The 16,926-nt window shown below is 46.8% G+C and overlaps 1 protein-coding gene across 1 annotated transcript in view; it reads right to left on the bottom strand.

The window, feature by feature from the left end:
• The window catches only part of ITIH2 (inter-alpha-trypsin inhibitor heavy chain 2), a 35,568-nt gene that overhangs the window by 4,725 nt on the left and 13,917 nt on the right, over window positions 1–16,926 (bottom strand). The window contains exons 9-17 of the mRNA XM_060659346.3: window positions 15,848–15,964; window positions 13,713–13,881; window positions 13,008–13,133; window positions 11,082–11,263; window positions 9,803–9,988; window positions 9,282–9,421; window positions 7,140–7,309; window positions 4,876–5,013; window positions 220–333 (exon numbers count right to left, since the gene is read on the bottom strand). Coding sequence (XP_060515329.2) covers window positions 220–333; window positions 4,876–5,013; window positions 7,140–7,309; window positions 9,282–9,421; window positions 9,803–9,988; window positions 11,082–11,263; window positions 13,008–13,133; window positions 13,713–13,881; window positions 15,848–15,964 — 1,342 coding nt within the window. The remainder of the gene's footprint in view (window positions 1–219; window positions 334–4,875; window positions 5,014–7,139; window positions 7,310–9,281; window positions 9,422–9,802; window positions 9,989–11,081; window positions 11,264–13,007; window positions 13,134–13,712; window positions 13,882–15,847; window positions 15,965–16,926) is intronic.

The raw sequence follows: 16,926 nt of genomic DNA, 5'->3' as shown, positions 1-16,926 counted from the left end.
TTAAATTAATTATATTACAGTAAGATCTGCCAGTTTACACTCAGGTTTTTGGCAATTGTAGTTCACTTAGGCATATATTTATAATTTATTTCTAATTATCAGGGTTTACAAAATACGGGACTTTGATTCAGTTAAGAAAGAAAGAAATCCCAGGTAGCGACAGTGAAGCATGGTAATGATCCCATTGTTTCGTTCAGATGTAGTATCTTTTTATTTTACCTAATTCTGGATCAGAAACAAGGTTGAGGATTTTTCCTGGTTCTGAGTCAATATTGAAACAAACATTCTTTTCATTTTTCGGTAGGTAAATGATGAAGTGTGGGTCGTTTTCAACTGGAAAATAAACAGAGAAAATGAGATCAAACAAAATCATAGAAAGGAAGATGACTTTGAGCAGGACTTGATTCCTGACCAGCTTTCATTTAACAGGAACAACTATTTACGGCGCTTCTACTATTTGCTGGGTTCTGTTCTAGGCACTGGGGGCCCAGTGGTCCAAACCCGTTGTCCCTTCCCCATGGAGCCTCTGTCAGAGTTTTAAGTGATTGTACAAATATGGTGTATACTTGTTCTGAAGCTATCAGGCCAGAGATAAAAAAAAAAAAAAAATGAACAAGAAACACACAAAGCATGAGAAACACACACATGCACACTATATATACATGTATACGTATATATATATGTAACATGCATATACACCATACATATATATACTCTGTATGTGTATATACACACAGTGAGTGTTGTTTTAAGTAACCATATGCAGTACATAAAAAGAAAGGAGACAGTATTATTTGTTGGCATACAGATTGATATTAATCAATTCTAAGAGCAATGAAGCATGATGCTACCCTCAAGAAAGAAGTCCCTTGTTAGTGGACAACTTATTCTGGCCGATCTTTCTTATTTGTTTGTTTGTTTAATCATTCAACAAATATTTGGTGAGAAAAAAAAAAAAAGCAAACTATGACCAAAGCACTGAATTAGGCAGTGTTTGGTGTAGCTATAAATAAGTCATGGTCTTGTCTATAATACCTTCAAGAAAGGCACAACTTCATGCAGGAGTCGCCAGGATTCTCTCATTGACCAAACTCCACTTAGGCTCCCCCCGACTCTTTCAACGACGCCTCAACTTTTGGACTCACATACGTGTCTGTCTCTGCATTGTCGTTTTTTAGCAGGAATCTTACTACCTTAGTTTAGCTAGAATCCCCGTCCTCCATAATGATCACCCTTGATATCTAACCAGGTTTCTCATCCCCCACCATCCTCCAGGTGATGTCTGATCACCTGGCCGCCTTCCACAAGATTCCTATTTGGCTGGTTTGGTCGGAATCCCCTTTACTCCTGATGTTTCCTCTTGGTGATTTTCCACCCGCCGCCCCCACCCTGTTTTTGTCTACAAACTCCCACTTTCCCATGCCGTACTTGGAGCTGAGCCCAATCTTTCCCGCCTAACTAGACCCCATTGCGGGGCTCCTCGCACCCATCACGACAGCCCCCCGCCCCTGAATAAAGTCTTCCTGACCATGCGCACTCTAACAAAGGTCACGAATAATTTTTTTCTTTAACGGGTTTTCTTTCACGGAGACAGACACAACCACTGAGGTAAGAGAGAATAAAATAAAAGGCACGAAAATGTCACAAGGCCAATGGTCTGGGGGTAAAGATGAAAGGGTGACGAACCCCGCCTGGCTAGTTGAACCCCGCCTGGCTAGACGGACCCCAAGGGCCTTGCGAAGGAGTTCGCACCAAGCCTTGAAGATGGGAGAGGAGGGGAAGGAAAAAAGACACAGGAGACAGATTTTGTTCTGAGTGCACAGAATGAGGCCCAGCCGGGAGGTATAACAGTTGATTTGTGTACAAGTGACTACAGGGATGGGTTCTTGAAAATGTAGAAGAAGATGAGACCAGAAATGGGGGTCACAGAGACGGCGGAGCACCACACGGAAGAATGGACCTGTAAGTTGGGGAGCCGTTCGAAGCTTTTGAGAGTCAATGTGGCAAAGATTTGAGTTTAGGGATATAACACGTCACAGTATATAAATTAAGTATTGAGAAGCAGACAAAGGAAAGTCAGTTGGCAGCCAATGTGGCAGCGGGCCGGGCGAGGGATGGTAAATTCGCGAACTCCGATGGGAAATGGGACCCGCACGGGGGAGTCCGGGGGTGCGTGGTAGCGTCCACAGTATCTGGTAACGGGGTGAGCTGTAGGAACTGCACTGGTTGTGTTTTCCAGAATAAAACTGGAACGGCGGCCTCCCATCCACCGAGGGGTTGCTGTTTTCTGGACGTGATCGCAAAGTCCTTTGCAAAACATTAACTCAGCTGATTTTCCCTGTGGCCTTGCAGGGGACAGGCGAGCTGCCCCGAGGTCACATTACAGAGTCAGTAAGTGGCAGAGCGAGGACCAAAGGGCAAGCCCGTTCTCCCACGCGCTCGGATACGCTCGTTCGTTCTCAAGTGTGTGACTTGGGACATGAAATGGAAGAGAAACCAATCCAGGACACGAATACAGTCTTGTATGGCTTTGCACCCCCCACCAGGCTCCTGCTCCGTGATCAATAAATACTTGGTTAATCGATTTGGTGCTGAGCGGGGCACTCGAGGGCATCATTAAAACACAGAACAAAGGCTCTCGACTCCCTTTCTTCAATTAAGCAAAAACCATTTTATCACGATAGCCTCTTCCTTTACACAAATCCGGTGTTTTGAAATGTCTTCTGAAGGGAATTGCTTTGGTTGAAGATAATGATTGGTTTTGCCAAAGCCCACGAATCCCGCTAATCAGACCTTCTGGTAATGACCGCGCATCAGAGCCGCCATCCTGAGTTGATAGAATTCTAGACGGCAGACACGAGGCGTCATATTTAGGCTGGTCCCAGGACTCCCACGACTGAGTTCACAGAGTCCTGACGACCTAGGGTTTACGAACTTCTGCTGGGAACCAGGGACCGAGTCCATAGTAACCACCGTGTAGTTTTTTCCTCATCCCCATTTTACAGGCGGGCTCACTGAGACCCAGAGAGGTTTCAGAGTCTGGCGCACGGTCCCGTGGGCAGAGTTTGACCGCAGACCCGGTCCCCTTTCCTGCCTCATCCGGCAGGCCGTGAACTCAGAGGGAGCCCTGCATTCTAACTGGAACGGACGTTGAAAACTAAGTTAGCTTTACCTCTACACGTTTCGACAGAAGCTTTGTTTTGCGAAGCAGCAGTGGAAGAGGCTCACACCCCTGTCAGTGCCCTTGTCCCTCGCTCTGAGAGCCACCCAGCCCCGTCCCCACGTGGATGCCCTGCCCGCGAGTACGGCGTGCCACCACTGGCTGGAAGTCCAACGCGGGGTCCTTCATTAAGCTCCGTCGCTGGACGCGCTCAGGTGGGAGAGCGGAGGGGCCGCTCTACGAAGCATTGCCACCCATGGAAGGCTGAAGAAGCAAATCCCTCCTGGCCCACAAGTAACAATTTTAGAGACAAGCCAGAGGGGAGAGCTGCGCTCGCTTTAAAAATTGATTTGAGAGGCGCCTGGGTGGCTCAGTCGGTTAAGCGTCCGACTTCGGCTCAGGTCATGATCTCCCGGCTCGTGGGTTCGAGCCCTGCGTGGGGCTCTGTGCTAACAGCTCAGAGCCTGGACCCTGCTTCCGATTCTGTGTCTCCCTCTCTCCCTGCCCCATCCCTGCTCAAGCTCTGTCTCTCTCCCTGTCAAAAATAAATAAACGTTAAAAAAAATTTTTTTTAAATGAATAAACGTTTAAAAAAAATTTTAAGTCGATTTGAAGTCCTCACTACGTTTTCTCTGTTATATAATGCAGTGCTTGGTGGGTGGCGGGTATACAGTCTGGAGAAATCGGTTCTGATGGTCAGAAATGTTCTTGCTGGAAAAGTCTGCGTGCCCGGCAGTCCCGAAAAGCTGCACGCTTCTGGAAACATCAGGAGTTGCTGAAATTTCAAACAACCCGAATCAAGCTCATACTTCCAACAGGGAGAGGGACACGCTCACTCCCCCTGAATGGTGAAATGTGCTCCTTTCTAATAAGAAAGAAAGGAAAGAGCTCACACAGGCTTTCGACGCGGGGCCCGCTAATCGCTAGACGGCTGTCATCTCGCTCCAGGAAAGGTGGCCATACCGGACCAGGAAGGGGAGAGGAGACACTCTCCTCCCCTGGCCCCCAGAAGCTCCTGCCTCTCTCTCACTGGTTGGGAAAGGATACTGGGCAGGTTGACGATGAGGAGAGACAGCAATCTGTACAAGGAAGCAGCTGCCAGAACTGTCGCACAAGGAAGCAGTCTTCCCTTGGATGATCCCACCTGTCACCCGTACCTCCCAGGGAAATCATTTGTGGAAAGGGTTTTTAGGACTGAGCTAAACGAGGATTTTTCAAATGCACTATTGAAAACAAACAAACAGATAACCCCACAAAATAGCATGTGGCTGTGCAGGAAACAACATTAAAGTGGTTTTTTTTTTTTTTAAGTTTAAAAAAAAAATGCTCACTTATTTTTGAGAGAGAGAGAATGAGAGACAGAGTGCAAGCTAGGTTAGGGTGAGGGTTAGGAGCAGAGAGAGAGAGGGAGACCCAGAATCCGAGGCAGGCTCCAGGCTCCGAGCCCCACGCAGGGCTCGAACTCGTGAACTGCGAGATCGTGACCTGAGCCAAAGTTGGACGCTTAACCGACTGAGCCATCCAGGTGCCCCCATTAAAGTATTTTTTATCGTAAAATGTATAGCTTCTAATATTTAATAATAACATTTGTTTTCTGGCTAGCCCTTGACGACGGTTTCACATGTAGTCGACAGCCTAGCTGTGTTAAGGAAGCTCCATGGGACTGGGATCCCACCGGGAGCCAGGACGTGGAAGTGGGGTTGACCGTCTCTTACCTCTCATCACATGTGGAGGAGGAGTTGCCTCGAGGACCTGAGCCCCCAGCACAGGCATCGGGATCACTGGCGTTGGGGAAGGGTTGACCCAAGATGGGACTGAACTCGGAGCGACTTTGCTGCCGTAATACAAGGCACCTGCATAGAACAACCCGGATGCATTAGTTTCTCGGGCTTACTTTTCCATAGAGATTCCTTATGACTTCAAGAATCTGTTTTATGTAGACCCCAGAGATTCTCGGCTAAGCTTTTCTCCCGTTAATTTGATCCCAGAATTTTCTCGTTTCCAGCTCCTCCTGTCTTTATGCCGTGTGGGCCTGCTATAGGGTTCTCTGCAGAACCTGGGGCTGTGGGAACTGCCCCATAGAGTCTGGAGAAGGGCCCCGCGTCTTCAGCATAGGTCAGGGGGATGACGTCCGGGCCAGCCCCTGGCGAAGTTCAGGGTGACAGTCGACCTCGGCCTGGATCTGTCTCCTCACCAAACAGCAGTCTAAACAATTCGGTTTCTCCACCAACTAGTTTCCCCTACTGGTTACCAAAAATTCATTTTGCTCTCTGATATACAGGCAGTCCTCCTGTCTTTGAGAGACAAATGGCAGTCCGCCTAAGCATATTATCTAGGTGATACAGAATCACTTACAAATGCCCATGTGTCTAGGGCGAGCTTCCCCCTAGATAAATTTAGCTGTGGGGCCCCAGGCTCTTGTAACGGGGTTGTCAGAAGTAAGAGTTCCAGGACGGCTGGGTGGCTCAGTCAGTTAAGCGTCTGACTCCCGATTTCGGCTCAGGTCACATTCTCACAGTTCGTGAGTTCGAGCCCCACGTCGGGCTCTGCGCGGATAGCACGGAGGCCACTTGGGATTCTCTCTCTCTGCCCCTCCCCAACTCTTGCTCTCTCTCCTTTCAAATTAAATACATAAACTTAAAAAAAAAAAAGAAGTAAGCGTTCCTTGAACTCTGGACCACTGTGATAAAGCTGGTGTGACAATCGCTGTGACCAAGTTCATTCCATTCCTATCTACTTACCTATGTCCATAAGACTTATCAGGACTTAGGCCTATACAAATGCTTTTTAAAGATTTCATTTTTAAGTAATCTCTACACTCCACATGGGGCTCAAACTCACAACCCCAAAAACCAAGAGTCCCATGCTCCATCGACTCAGCTAGCCAGGCACTCCTAAAAAATTTTTTTAAAGTTGAACTGACTCTGAATCTGATCTCTTTCAATCTATTTATAGTGTTTATCCATAGATACTTGAAAAAACAGCCACATTTTTTTTCCTCATGAGGAGATGATTTCTAATAAAATTTGACTAACGGATATCAAACTTCATAATATAGACATATTGTTTTGACCAGTTTTCTACTTGTAGTAGCTGTCATAAAGCTCAATCTAGAAGAAAACTGTGAACACTCAGAATCTTATAGTTTCACAAGCAATTGAAAAAAATGTAAATCTGTAAACACTTTTTCTCGCAGCAGAGCAGAAGGATCAGTAAAAACTTTCTGGCATAACAATATGTTACACTGAGACATAATTCTACCAGGAACGTAGAATGGAAATACAAGTTCAAGTAGAAAAAAAGAACAATGTGGACTTCCCAATAATTAAAATAGAATTTGTTCATGTATTATTTATTGATTGATTTGTGTGTGTGTGTGTGTGTGTGTGAGAGAGAGAGAGAGAGAGAGAGAGAGAGAGAGAGAGGCCCAAGCAGGCTCCTTGCTGTCAGCACGGAGACCGACGCAGGGCTCGAACTCCTGAACCATGAGATCATGACCTGGGCCGAAATCACGAGTCGGATGCTTAACTGACTGAGCCACCCAGGCGCCCCGTTCATGTATGTTTTTAATGGATGATGGAGAGCACCAAGTTAGTTATTGCAATTCACTGGAAATATCTACAACTGTGATGCAACAGTTTTATTTGACAAGTCCGATATTTACAGTGTGCCCCAAATTAAACTCATGGCAACCATTTAAGCACGGCGGAAAACGGCGCCGTGTTCATTTAAACCGTGCGTGCAGGGGCACGGGGGTCTTCAACATTCCTCTGGGAGCTAAGGGAGCAAAAATATTCAAGGGCCAAAGCGATAAGCTATCCCCAAGGAAACGGACAGAAGAGCTCGGACACACGGCGACACAGGCCTGGGAGCCAGAGGTGGGCCGCAGGGGGAGATGGGCAGAGGCCGGAGAAGCCCGATTCGGGGTGAGGAAGCCGGCCTGTCCCGTTTGTCCACCCCCACCGAGGGCAACACCGACCTGAGCAGCACGAATGATCTTGCGGGGGGGAGTCCGCCAGCATACGCTCATCCCCTGCCTCGTTCTCAATCACCATGGCGGTGAGCGGGGTCACCATGTGATGTTCCAGAGACATCTGCAGGATTGTTTTTGTGATTTTCCTTTTGGCAGCGGCTGTGGGAGCCAGGCTTCTGTACTTAGGAAATAGCCCCATTTGAGAACATGAAGGCTGAGTTAAGATTCCACCCCCCCCCCACCCCCTGCCCGCCCTGACCCTCCCCCACTTCTGGGCTCGACCAGGACCCTCGGACCACGAGGTCAAATAGGACTAACTGGCTCCATGAAGCTAGTATCGTATTTAGCCATGCCGTCCTAAGGACTTGCTTTTTTTCTTAGTAGACTTTATTTTTCAGAGCAGTTTGGGGTTCACAACAAAATCAAGGCAAAGTAAAGAGACTTCCCATACTCTCCCTGTGCCCGCAGACCACAGCGTCCCCCACTATCAACATCCCCCACCAGAGCGGCGTATTTGTTACAACTGATGAACCGACATGGACACACCGTCATCGCCCAAAGTCCACGGTTTACATTACGGAGCATTCTTGGTGGTGGACATTCTATTGGCTTGGACGCACGTATAACGACATGTATTCACCAATGTAGTATCACACAGAACACTTTCACTGCCCTAAGAATCTCCTGCGTTCTGTCTGGTCATCCTTCCTGCTCCCCCAATCCCTGGCAAACTGCTGATCTGTCTAACAGGGATTGTTTTTTATTGTTTTTTGTTTTTTAAATCAATATTTCACTTCAGCAATTTGCTGTGTATCTGTAGTTTTGCTGTGAATGCACCCAGGATGCTTCCGGGAAGGGGCAGGGATATTTCTTGCTCACTTCAAACCCCATGTCTGTTTTGTAATCCTATGACATCACAGATTTTCTCTGCGAATACAGTCACACAACTGTGTTTCATTTCTTCCCAACCTAATTCAGATGACTGTGTTCCAGCTTCCTGGGAATCTGATCTAATATGTGGAATTGGTCTCAGGAATCATAATTCTCCTACTCAGCACCTGCATGTCTTTCTGATGCATGTGGTCAAAGAACTAAACATTACTGAAAAGTGTCACTTTTACGGGCACCTGGGTGGCTCAGTCGGGTAAGCATATGACTTCGGCTCAGGTCATGATCTCACAGTTCATGAGTTCGAGCCCCATGTCAGGCTCTGTGCTGACAGCTCGGAGCCTGGAGCCTGCTTCGGATTCTGTGTCTCCTCTCTCTCTGCTCCTCCCCTGCTCGGACTCTGTGTCTCTCCCCACCTCTCTCTCTCTCAAAAATAAATAAGCATTAAAAAAATTAAAAATAAAAGAAGTGTAGTTTTTATATTGCAGAGTTTAAGTGCAGGTCAGCTAAGAAGCAGAGATGAAATGCATAAACATTACATCACCCATCCTTATGTGATACGATAATCATAAATTTCTCTTTGTTTCTTTTTATAATTTTTTTAAGCTTCATTTACTTCTGTAATCTCTATACCCAACGTGGGGCTCGAACTCACAACCCTGAGATCGAGAGTCGCATGCTCTTCTGACTGAGCCAGCCAGGAGCCCCATAAATTTCTCTTTGGGCAATAAACGGTTTTCAAAAGTGAATGCAAATGAGCTACCGATACTCCCAGCAACCCGGATGGATCTCACAGATATCATGTTGGACGAAAGAAGCCAGAAATGGACGAATACAGATTGTGCCATAATATGAAATTTCGTCACAGGAAACTAATTGATGGTGACAGTGATATCCACTGCAGGTGGGGTGGGTGTTCGGTGGGAAGGAGAACGGGGACCCTTCACTGAGGATAGAAGCGTTCTCTAATGATCTGGGTGGTGATTATGTGCGTGATACACACAAGAATTTATCAAACTGTAGTCTTAAAATTCATGCACCTCACACGCTTCATGTATGTTATACCTCAATACAAAAGACTAAAAGAGTGAACTCAGCTTTACCTAAAGTGCTCGGAGAGCAGTGAAAATTGACAATGCAAATCCTGAATTAACTCGCTGCCTTTCCGGGTCCCAAATCCTTTTTGTATGACACTCCAAACGTTCAAGGCAAACGTCTCACTTCTGCGAACCCCTGTTACGTACACACTTTTCTTCTTACCGCTCAGCCAGAAGTTGGTTGATCGTCAGATAGGCCCACAGCTTCTTGGTGAAATCGGGATCTGCGTGTTTGTCTTTTGATAGAAATTCCTCCAGGTCGTCCATTTCGGCCAGAGTTTCCAAGACTAACTCCGTGTTAGCCTGGATGATGGAAGACACAGTTGAAAAACATCCGGGGGACGGGGCTATAGTTAATCAGTCCGCATTTTTCGTACCTACTGTGCATGAATCAGGGCACGACGTAACTTCAAGGGGAATGCAGAATAATTCGGAAGAATGCAAAAGCGGGAAGTACGTGCATACATCCAAGGTTTGGGATTGGCTTTGGGATGAAAAGGTAAGGACTTGCAGAACGGTTTGGGGACAATGGCATAGATATTCACACGCCTTCCCTTGCAGTTATTATCATTGCTTTTATTCCAGATTCTTGGAATGCAAAATACCAGCCTGTTAATATACAAGATGGACTGTATCAAGGGCACCGATTAGTATTTTTAGAAATAAGCAGATAAACAGAAGTACCGCGGTTGCCGTTATGATGCTTTGTAACTGCTCGGCTTTTTCAGGGTCAAATTTTCCTGCCACCACAATCTCTGAGCCTCCGAAATAGTTGTGGAAACTGTTCTGAGTGACATCCGAAACTGACGTGTGGGGGTAGTTGAACTGGACGTTCCGGAGCAATGGGGTGGAGACCTGGTTGTAGAATTTCTACAATTCACGCAGAACAAAGAAATCGTTATTTTCATACCACTTCATAGGTCTAAAGCACTTTTCTCTGCGATTCCCCAAAATACTTAGTTGATGTCTCTTAATTTACTCTCACAGGATTCCTGTGGAAAGTCACAGGACAAGGAAAACTCACAATTATCAGATGAATTGATATGGAGAAAGCAAAAAATTGTTAAGACCATTACCCTTGACTTAACAGCCCAGCATTTTTCCCCCTTTTATAACCAGGATAAAAAGCTCATAAATACTTATAATAAGAAAAGTCAGCTGGGTTGATATTCCCAAATTGCCCCTTATGCCTTTCCTGTCCCCAACTTTCAATTAAAAAAAAAATTTTTTTTAACATCTATTTATTTTTGAGAGACAGAGTACAAGCAGGGAAGGGGCAGAGAGAGAGGGAGACACAGAATCGGACATGGGCTCCAGGCTCTGAGCTGACAGCCCAGAGCCTGATGTGGGGCTCGAACTCGTGAACCATAAGATCAGAACCTGAGCCAAAGTCAGACGCTTAACAGACTGAGCCACCCAGGCGCCCTTCCTGTCCCCAACTTTAAATATGGTGCCTGCCATTGCCACATGGTACCTGGTTCTGACAGAGGGTGGGGTAAAGACATCTCTTTTCTTGTCCATTTAGGCGAGATAAACAAGTAACTTATCTCCTTTACATTTAAGGAAACCTCCAGGCTGTAGTTTGATCTGTGTTGCATCACAAAAAGTCGACACCGAGATGCCAACGTACTTTAAAGGGGAAACAATGGCCATGAAGACAAGGACAGTTGTTTAACAGGACTGGAGAGCCCAGAAGCATTGATAATGCCTTGGGAGAACTGCTCAGGAAGTCGGGAAGCGTGTGCCCAGCCCCTTCCTGCCTCCCGCCTCACTATCCGTGTAGATATACGTGCAGCGTGGGCCGCGTGAGGAAGCAATCGAACACTTCCCGATTCTTGCGGCGGAACGAAGCTGAAGTAATGACAGTTTGGGCTTAAATGTGGCTGTTTTCTTTTAGACATCAGATCTTGCTAGTTGAATGACTTTGGGTGAAAGAGGACAAAAGAAAGAGAAAAAATGTTACTTTGAGTTGGGCAGAAGTGTCCTGATTTCCATAGATCCTTTGAGCAATCCCACGGTTTTCATTGGACAGTCTCTTCAAAAAATCATAGTCAACATCAAATCCTATCCCCAAACTGAACAAGGAGATATTGTCTCGTATGTTCTGCTTCACGTTTTTCTGGATTTTTGACAATTTCAGTTCACCTAAAGTTGATGATGACAGAAAGGAAAGAATGAGGGGGCCACGTTGTAATGGTTTTGAAAGAAAATCATGGAGACAGAAAATTTCTGTCAAATTAAGTATTTTTTTAAAGTTTATCCTTTTTTGAGAGACAGAGAGCATGAGTGGGAGAAGAGGGAGACACTGAATTCAAAGTAGGCTCCAGGCTCTGAGCTCTCAGCACAGAGCCCAACCCAGGGCTCAAACTTACAAACTGTGAGATCATGACCTGAGCTGAAGTCAGATGCTTAACCGACTAAGCCACTCGGGAGACCCAAGTTTTTGTCAAATTAAAAATGCACTTAACCTTTTGACCTAGCGACTCAGTTCTAGGAAGTTTTCTTACGGCTGCACTCACACAAATGGAAATGAAGTGTGGGCAACCATAGAATAGCAACGTATTGAAAGCAAAAACAAAGGTACACGAGTAAAGGAGGTCCGTCAGAAGATGATACGGTCAGATGATGATACATTCAAACTGTGAGATACTAAGCAGTTTATTAGAAAGAGCAAGGCAACTTTTTATGTGTTTATATTGAATGACCTCAAAGACACATTTTTAAAGGGGAAAAAACAATGTAAACATTGGTGTATGTAGGATGTATTTGCATATGCGCGTGCATGTATGTGTGTATGTATATTGACATATACGTGTGTATATGTGTATATGTAGTATACAGATATGCACAAAATATCTCTGGAAAGATATGCAAGAAACTGGTAACCAAAGGCTTTCTCCAGGGACAGGAACTGGATGGTTAAGGTACAGAAATGAGGAACAGACTTAATTTTTTACTGTTTCCTTTTCTTCCAGATGATTTTATTCTCAAATTGAATTTTCTTTCTTTCTTTTTTTTTTTTTTTGAAGATTTTAGTTTTTTAAGTAACCTCTGCACCCAACGTGGGGCTTGAACTCACTACCCTGAGATCAAGAGTTGCATGCTCCATGGACCGAGCCGGCCAGGCGTCCCTCAGATTGAATTTTAAAAGTAATTTGATCTGAGGAGGAGGAAATACTGAACCTACGACAAATGCTACGTAATGACTCCCGTTCTCGTCTCAGTATTGGTAAAATGGTTGCTTTCCGTCTTTCTAGGACTCTGGCTGCCATTGTCCTGACTGGCCACTCAACTTCCTTCCATGGAGCTGCGTCAGACACGAGCCTTGTCTACACGGCAGGCTGCAACACAATCTAGCATGCACCCTTAGTTGTATTTGTCAGCACAGGGACACAACTAAAGCAGATCGAGATAACAACAGCGCACGATAGAAGCCAGGAGATGATGGGCCATTTTGTGGAAAAGATGTCGATGTGCAGGATGTATCAGAAAGAAGCAATTTCTCCAGTTGCCATGAGTAACTGGTGGACTGTGGAGAACAAGAACATACGTTACTGCAGACTCCAGAGGCGCGCTGCAGACTCGGGGGACAGAGGCTCATCGCACACACCTTAAGTATGCGACAGCATGCTATGCCAATTCACATTCAAGCGCCCCCACGTTGTGCAGGTGAAGCCTGAGCTTTAAGAGCATCACCAGAAAATACCTGGGACTGGGTTTCAGCAGGGTGAACGCTTCAGGGTCAAAAGAAGCCTCCTTTTAGAAAGCATGGCGTTAGAATGGTTTAGAAACTCGGGCAAGTGCCATGAGATTTCCCATTTTAAGCCAATCACGTTCCCGAGAAACAAGAGCGAAATATCTGTCACTAGGAAATTGACGAGCTACTTGCCTACTGTGGGGTCGCCATCAGAAACCAAAATGATCAGAGAGACGGATTCAGGGTCCAGCAATCCCAAGTTATTGGCTTCATTCAAAATAAAGATGGCCCGCAGCAAGGCTTCATTGATATTTGTTCCTGTTAGAGTAACATTAGGTGCAGTTATGTTAGGTACTCTTTCCTTGCACGAAAACAATCACATCCCGGGTTCAGGCTCGTCTGTCTTGCGACTACTCCTACGTAATTTAGTCAGCACCCAAATCCTTCACTTACTTTCCAAGGGACACAAAGTTTCCCTGGGCTGGTCAAGATTCCCCAGTGGAGTAAAATATTCACTTTGTAGCAAACTATTCCCGGAAAGATGAATTAGTCCTTTCAAAGCACCCCTCCGTCACTTTGTTATGCACCAAATTGAAGGTACCTACATGTCCCTTGCTGACATGCTGGGACACTGGTCTGTGGACAGTTGCCTTTGAGGCTAAGACCGTAACAAGGCTGCTGAGAAGGACTGGAAAGGTTACAAAGTTGTGTGGGATGGGTATGCCCTGTACCTTCACACGGACTTAGTATTCATCCTGTAATAATACGTGTAACATTTAAGGCAGGCCGTGGTGGGCGGGGCAAAGACCGCTGTGATAGGAAAGGATGCGTCCCAAGTGAATGAAGTTTCGAACCCTATGAAAGCTTCTTAGTGGGCTCTAGGTTAAAGTCACTCGCCTCCACTGGGTTGGATTTTTTCAATGTACTTCTTGGCATCTGCAGTCTGTGATTTAGTAGCTGAGACCAAATCGTGTCTCCAGGTCCGAACATTGTGGTTGAAGTCAACTACGGAGAACTTATCTTCAGCTCTCAGGTCATCCAATATGGTCTTCATGGCTTCCATAGTCTGTTTCAGAAAAGAACGGAGAAGGGTCTCGTCACAGAAGCTTGAAGCCCAAGAAGAAAGGAGGAAGACCAAGAATTCATCCTAGTCACATTTCAAGTACCAACTCAAGCTGTAATAGCATCATTGACACGTCTGCTCAGATGCTTAACAGGCGTCTCAAACTTCACACGTCCAAAACTGAACCCCCGGCGTCCCCCCACGAAGTCTCGCTCTGCCTGTCTTCTCCCACTCACCAATGGCGACCTGCATCCTTCCTTCCGACTGCTCAGGCTAAGAGCTCGGAGCATCTTGGAGTCCTCTTTTCTTCTCACACCTCCCAGCTTAGAAAATTCTGTGTATTCCACCTTCCAGATAGATTCCAGATTCCAGTGGCCTCTTACCACATCCACTAGTCCACACCGCCATCATCTCTTGCCTGGGTTATAGCAATAGCTGCTTTTCTGGCCTCCCTGTTTCCACCCCCACCTCCACACCAGTCTGTTGTCAACATAGTGGCCAGGGATATGCTGTAAACATGTCAGATGGGGCCTTTCCTTCATCTTAACCCCCAGTAACTCTCCATTTCTCTCAAAGATAGGGCCAAGGTTCTCAGGGTGACCTAACGGGCTTCAAGCGACCTGTCCTGCCCCTCCCTTCTTGAAGCTCATCTCCCTTGCCCTCGCCCTGCTCCTCTCTGCCGGGCTGCTCTCTGTTCTTTGGACACTTGGGACACTTCTGACTCAGAGCTGTTGCCCTGGCTGGCCTCACCACCTACAGCCGTCTGCCCCCCGAGAGCTGCGTGCCTCTCCCCACACCTTTGAAGGGTTTCCGCAAGCTCTTCTCAATGCAGGCAGCTGTTTCAGTGACAAACCTATTTAAAATTTTAATCCCCTGCAAGTGGCAGTCTTGATTCCTAATACGCTTCTCTTTAATTTTTTTTTAATGTTTATTTTTGAGAAAGACAGAGAGAGAAGAGAGAGAGACAGAGTGTGAGCAGGCAAACCCCCAACACGGGGTTTGAATTCACAAACCGTGAGATCTTGACCTGAGCCAAAGTCAGAGGCTCAAAGGACTGAGCCACCCAGGCGCCCCTACACTCCTCTTTAAAATAACAAAAAGTGGGGTGCCTGGGTGGTTCAGTCAGTTGAGCCTCCGACTTTGGCTCAGGTCAAGATCTCACGGTTCATGGGTTCGAACCCCGTGTCGGGCTCTGCTCTGACAGCTCAGAGCCTGGAGCCTGCTTTGGATTTTGTGTCTCCCTGTCTCTACTACTCTCCCCTGTTCATTCTCTGTCTCTCTCTGTCTCAAAAATAAATGAACATTAAAAAAATTTTTTAAAATAACAAAAAGAAGGGGCGCCTGGGTGGTTCAGTTGGTTAAGTGTCTGACTTCTCAGGTCATGATCTCACAGTCCGTGGGTTCGAGCCCCGTGTCGGGCTCTGTGCTGACAGCTCAGAGCCTGGAGCCTGCTTCGGATTCTGTGTCCCCCTCTCTTTCTGCCCCTCCCTGCTTGCTCTCTCTCTCTCTCTCTGTCTCAAAAATAAACATTAAACAAATTTCCTCTTTTGTTCTATAGAACCTCATGTATACCATTTAACGCTGGACTAGCTCATATTGAACTGCAGCCTGGGAGACATAAGGCAGGATGGCCCCCCTCAAGGAACTGCAGTGTGATTAGAAAAGATGTGCCTATAACGACCCATGAATAATGGGCAGGTGCTGAAGTAAAACGTTATGCAGAAGAGCAAGACGGAAGCACAGGAGTGCTCAGTGCGAGAAGGAACCAAGATGAAAATGTTCCCAACGGTGAGTTGTGAGATACATGTGTTGTTTACAAGCCACCGGCGTCTGTGGTGTTTTGTCACAGTGGCCCGAGGGGACCAAGACAAGGTCCGATGGGACAGGTGCATTGAATGGCTGCCGTGTTCGGAGGGGACCAAGGAAGGCGGGGAGCCCCATGTACCACTGCCAACAAGGGGATACTCACTTGTTTCATTTTTATGCCCCACATCGAGCCGCTAACATCAATGACAAAGAGGATGTTTTTGGGAATTGGGTCCAGGTTGTTAGGAGCGAAAAAGTGGACAAAATATCCATTGAACACCTGGAAAACAGAACACGGTGGTTAGGGTGTAGGAAGACGGGGCCCAGGGGCTAAGAGAGGAGAGGTGTGGAAGCAGGCTGGTCGTAAAGGAGAGAACAGAGGCTTGGTGTCTACCCAGGTCTCTCCCTTCTCCTTCCTTCTCTCCCTCACTCCTTTCCCATGCGGGCCCAAGCCTTCTGGGTACTTTAACTCCCAGGGCATTTCCCTCCACTCCCTCCGCACACCCAGTCTTCATGGAGAGCCTGTGTTCCAGGCATTCTGCTAGCCAGCAGTAAAGCAGGCAGACAGGCTCTGCCCTCACAGGGCCCACAGGCCAGCCGAGGATGCAGACAAGTAAAGAGGCAGTAACATAGAGTGCTACGTGCTAGGATGAGGAAAATAAAGGGCTCCGAGAATGCCCAGCGGATGTGATCTGACTCAGATGGGGGAGTCTTTCCCAAGCTGACATCTACACTGGTCTTGAGGATGAGTTTGGAGTTGGTCCGCCAGTGTGGGAGTTGGGCAGGGTTTGGGGGTACAGGTAGGAGTAGGGAGGAAGTTCTAGACAAGGGTGAGGAAAACATAATACCCTAGGGGGTCTGCGAGCGGTCCAGGACCACGAGGGCTATAGAATTTAAGAATTCAAGGAATTGGGGTGGAGAATCAGCAGGACAGATCACGAAGGACCTTTACGAGCACTCAAGGGTGCTAGATTCGGATTGTTCTTGAAGGTATCAGAAGGCCTCTCCAGCTACCTTCCTGATCATCGTCTTTGTCTTCTACTGCAGGCTCTGACGCCTGCCTCCCCAAGTTCTCTTTCCACTGCCCTTTGGTTGCTTCTACCAAGACAGTACAATGGCTAACTGTGGATGCTTCTCGACCTCCCTGTCCTGGAGAGCACAGGCTCTTGGATACCCTCTACGGGGCTCTTACCTGAGCACAAGGGAAATACAGACATACACCTAGGACATGGCAAAAGGGGA

The sequence above is a fragment of the Panthera onca genome, chromosome B4, assembly GCF_046562875.1.
Source record: "Panthera onca isolate mPanOnc1 chromosome B4, mPanOnc1 haplotype 2, whole genome shotgun sequence".
In the NCBI taxonomy this organism is placed as follows: Eukaryota; Metazoa; Chordata; class Mammalia; order Carnivora; family Felidae; genus Panthera; species Panthera onca.
Note: the sequence above shows the minus strand (reverse complement) of the source record. Positions and strands in the feature narration are given on the sequence as shown.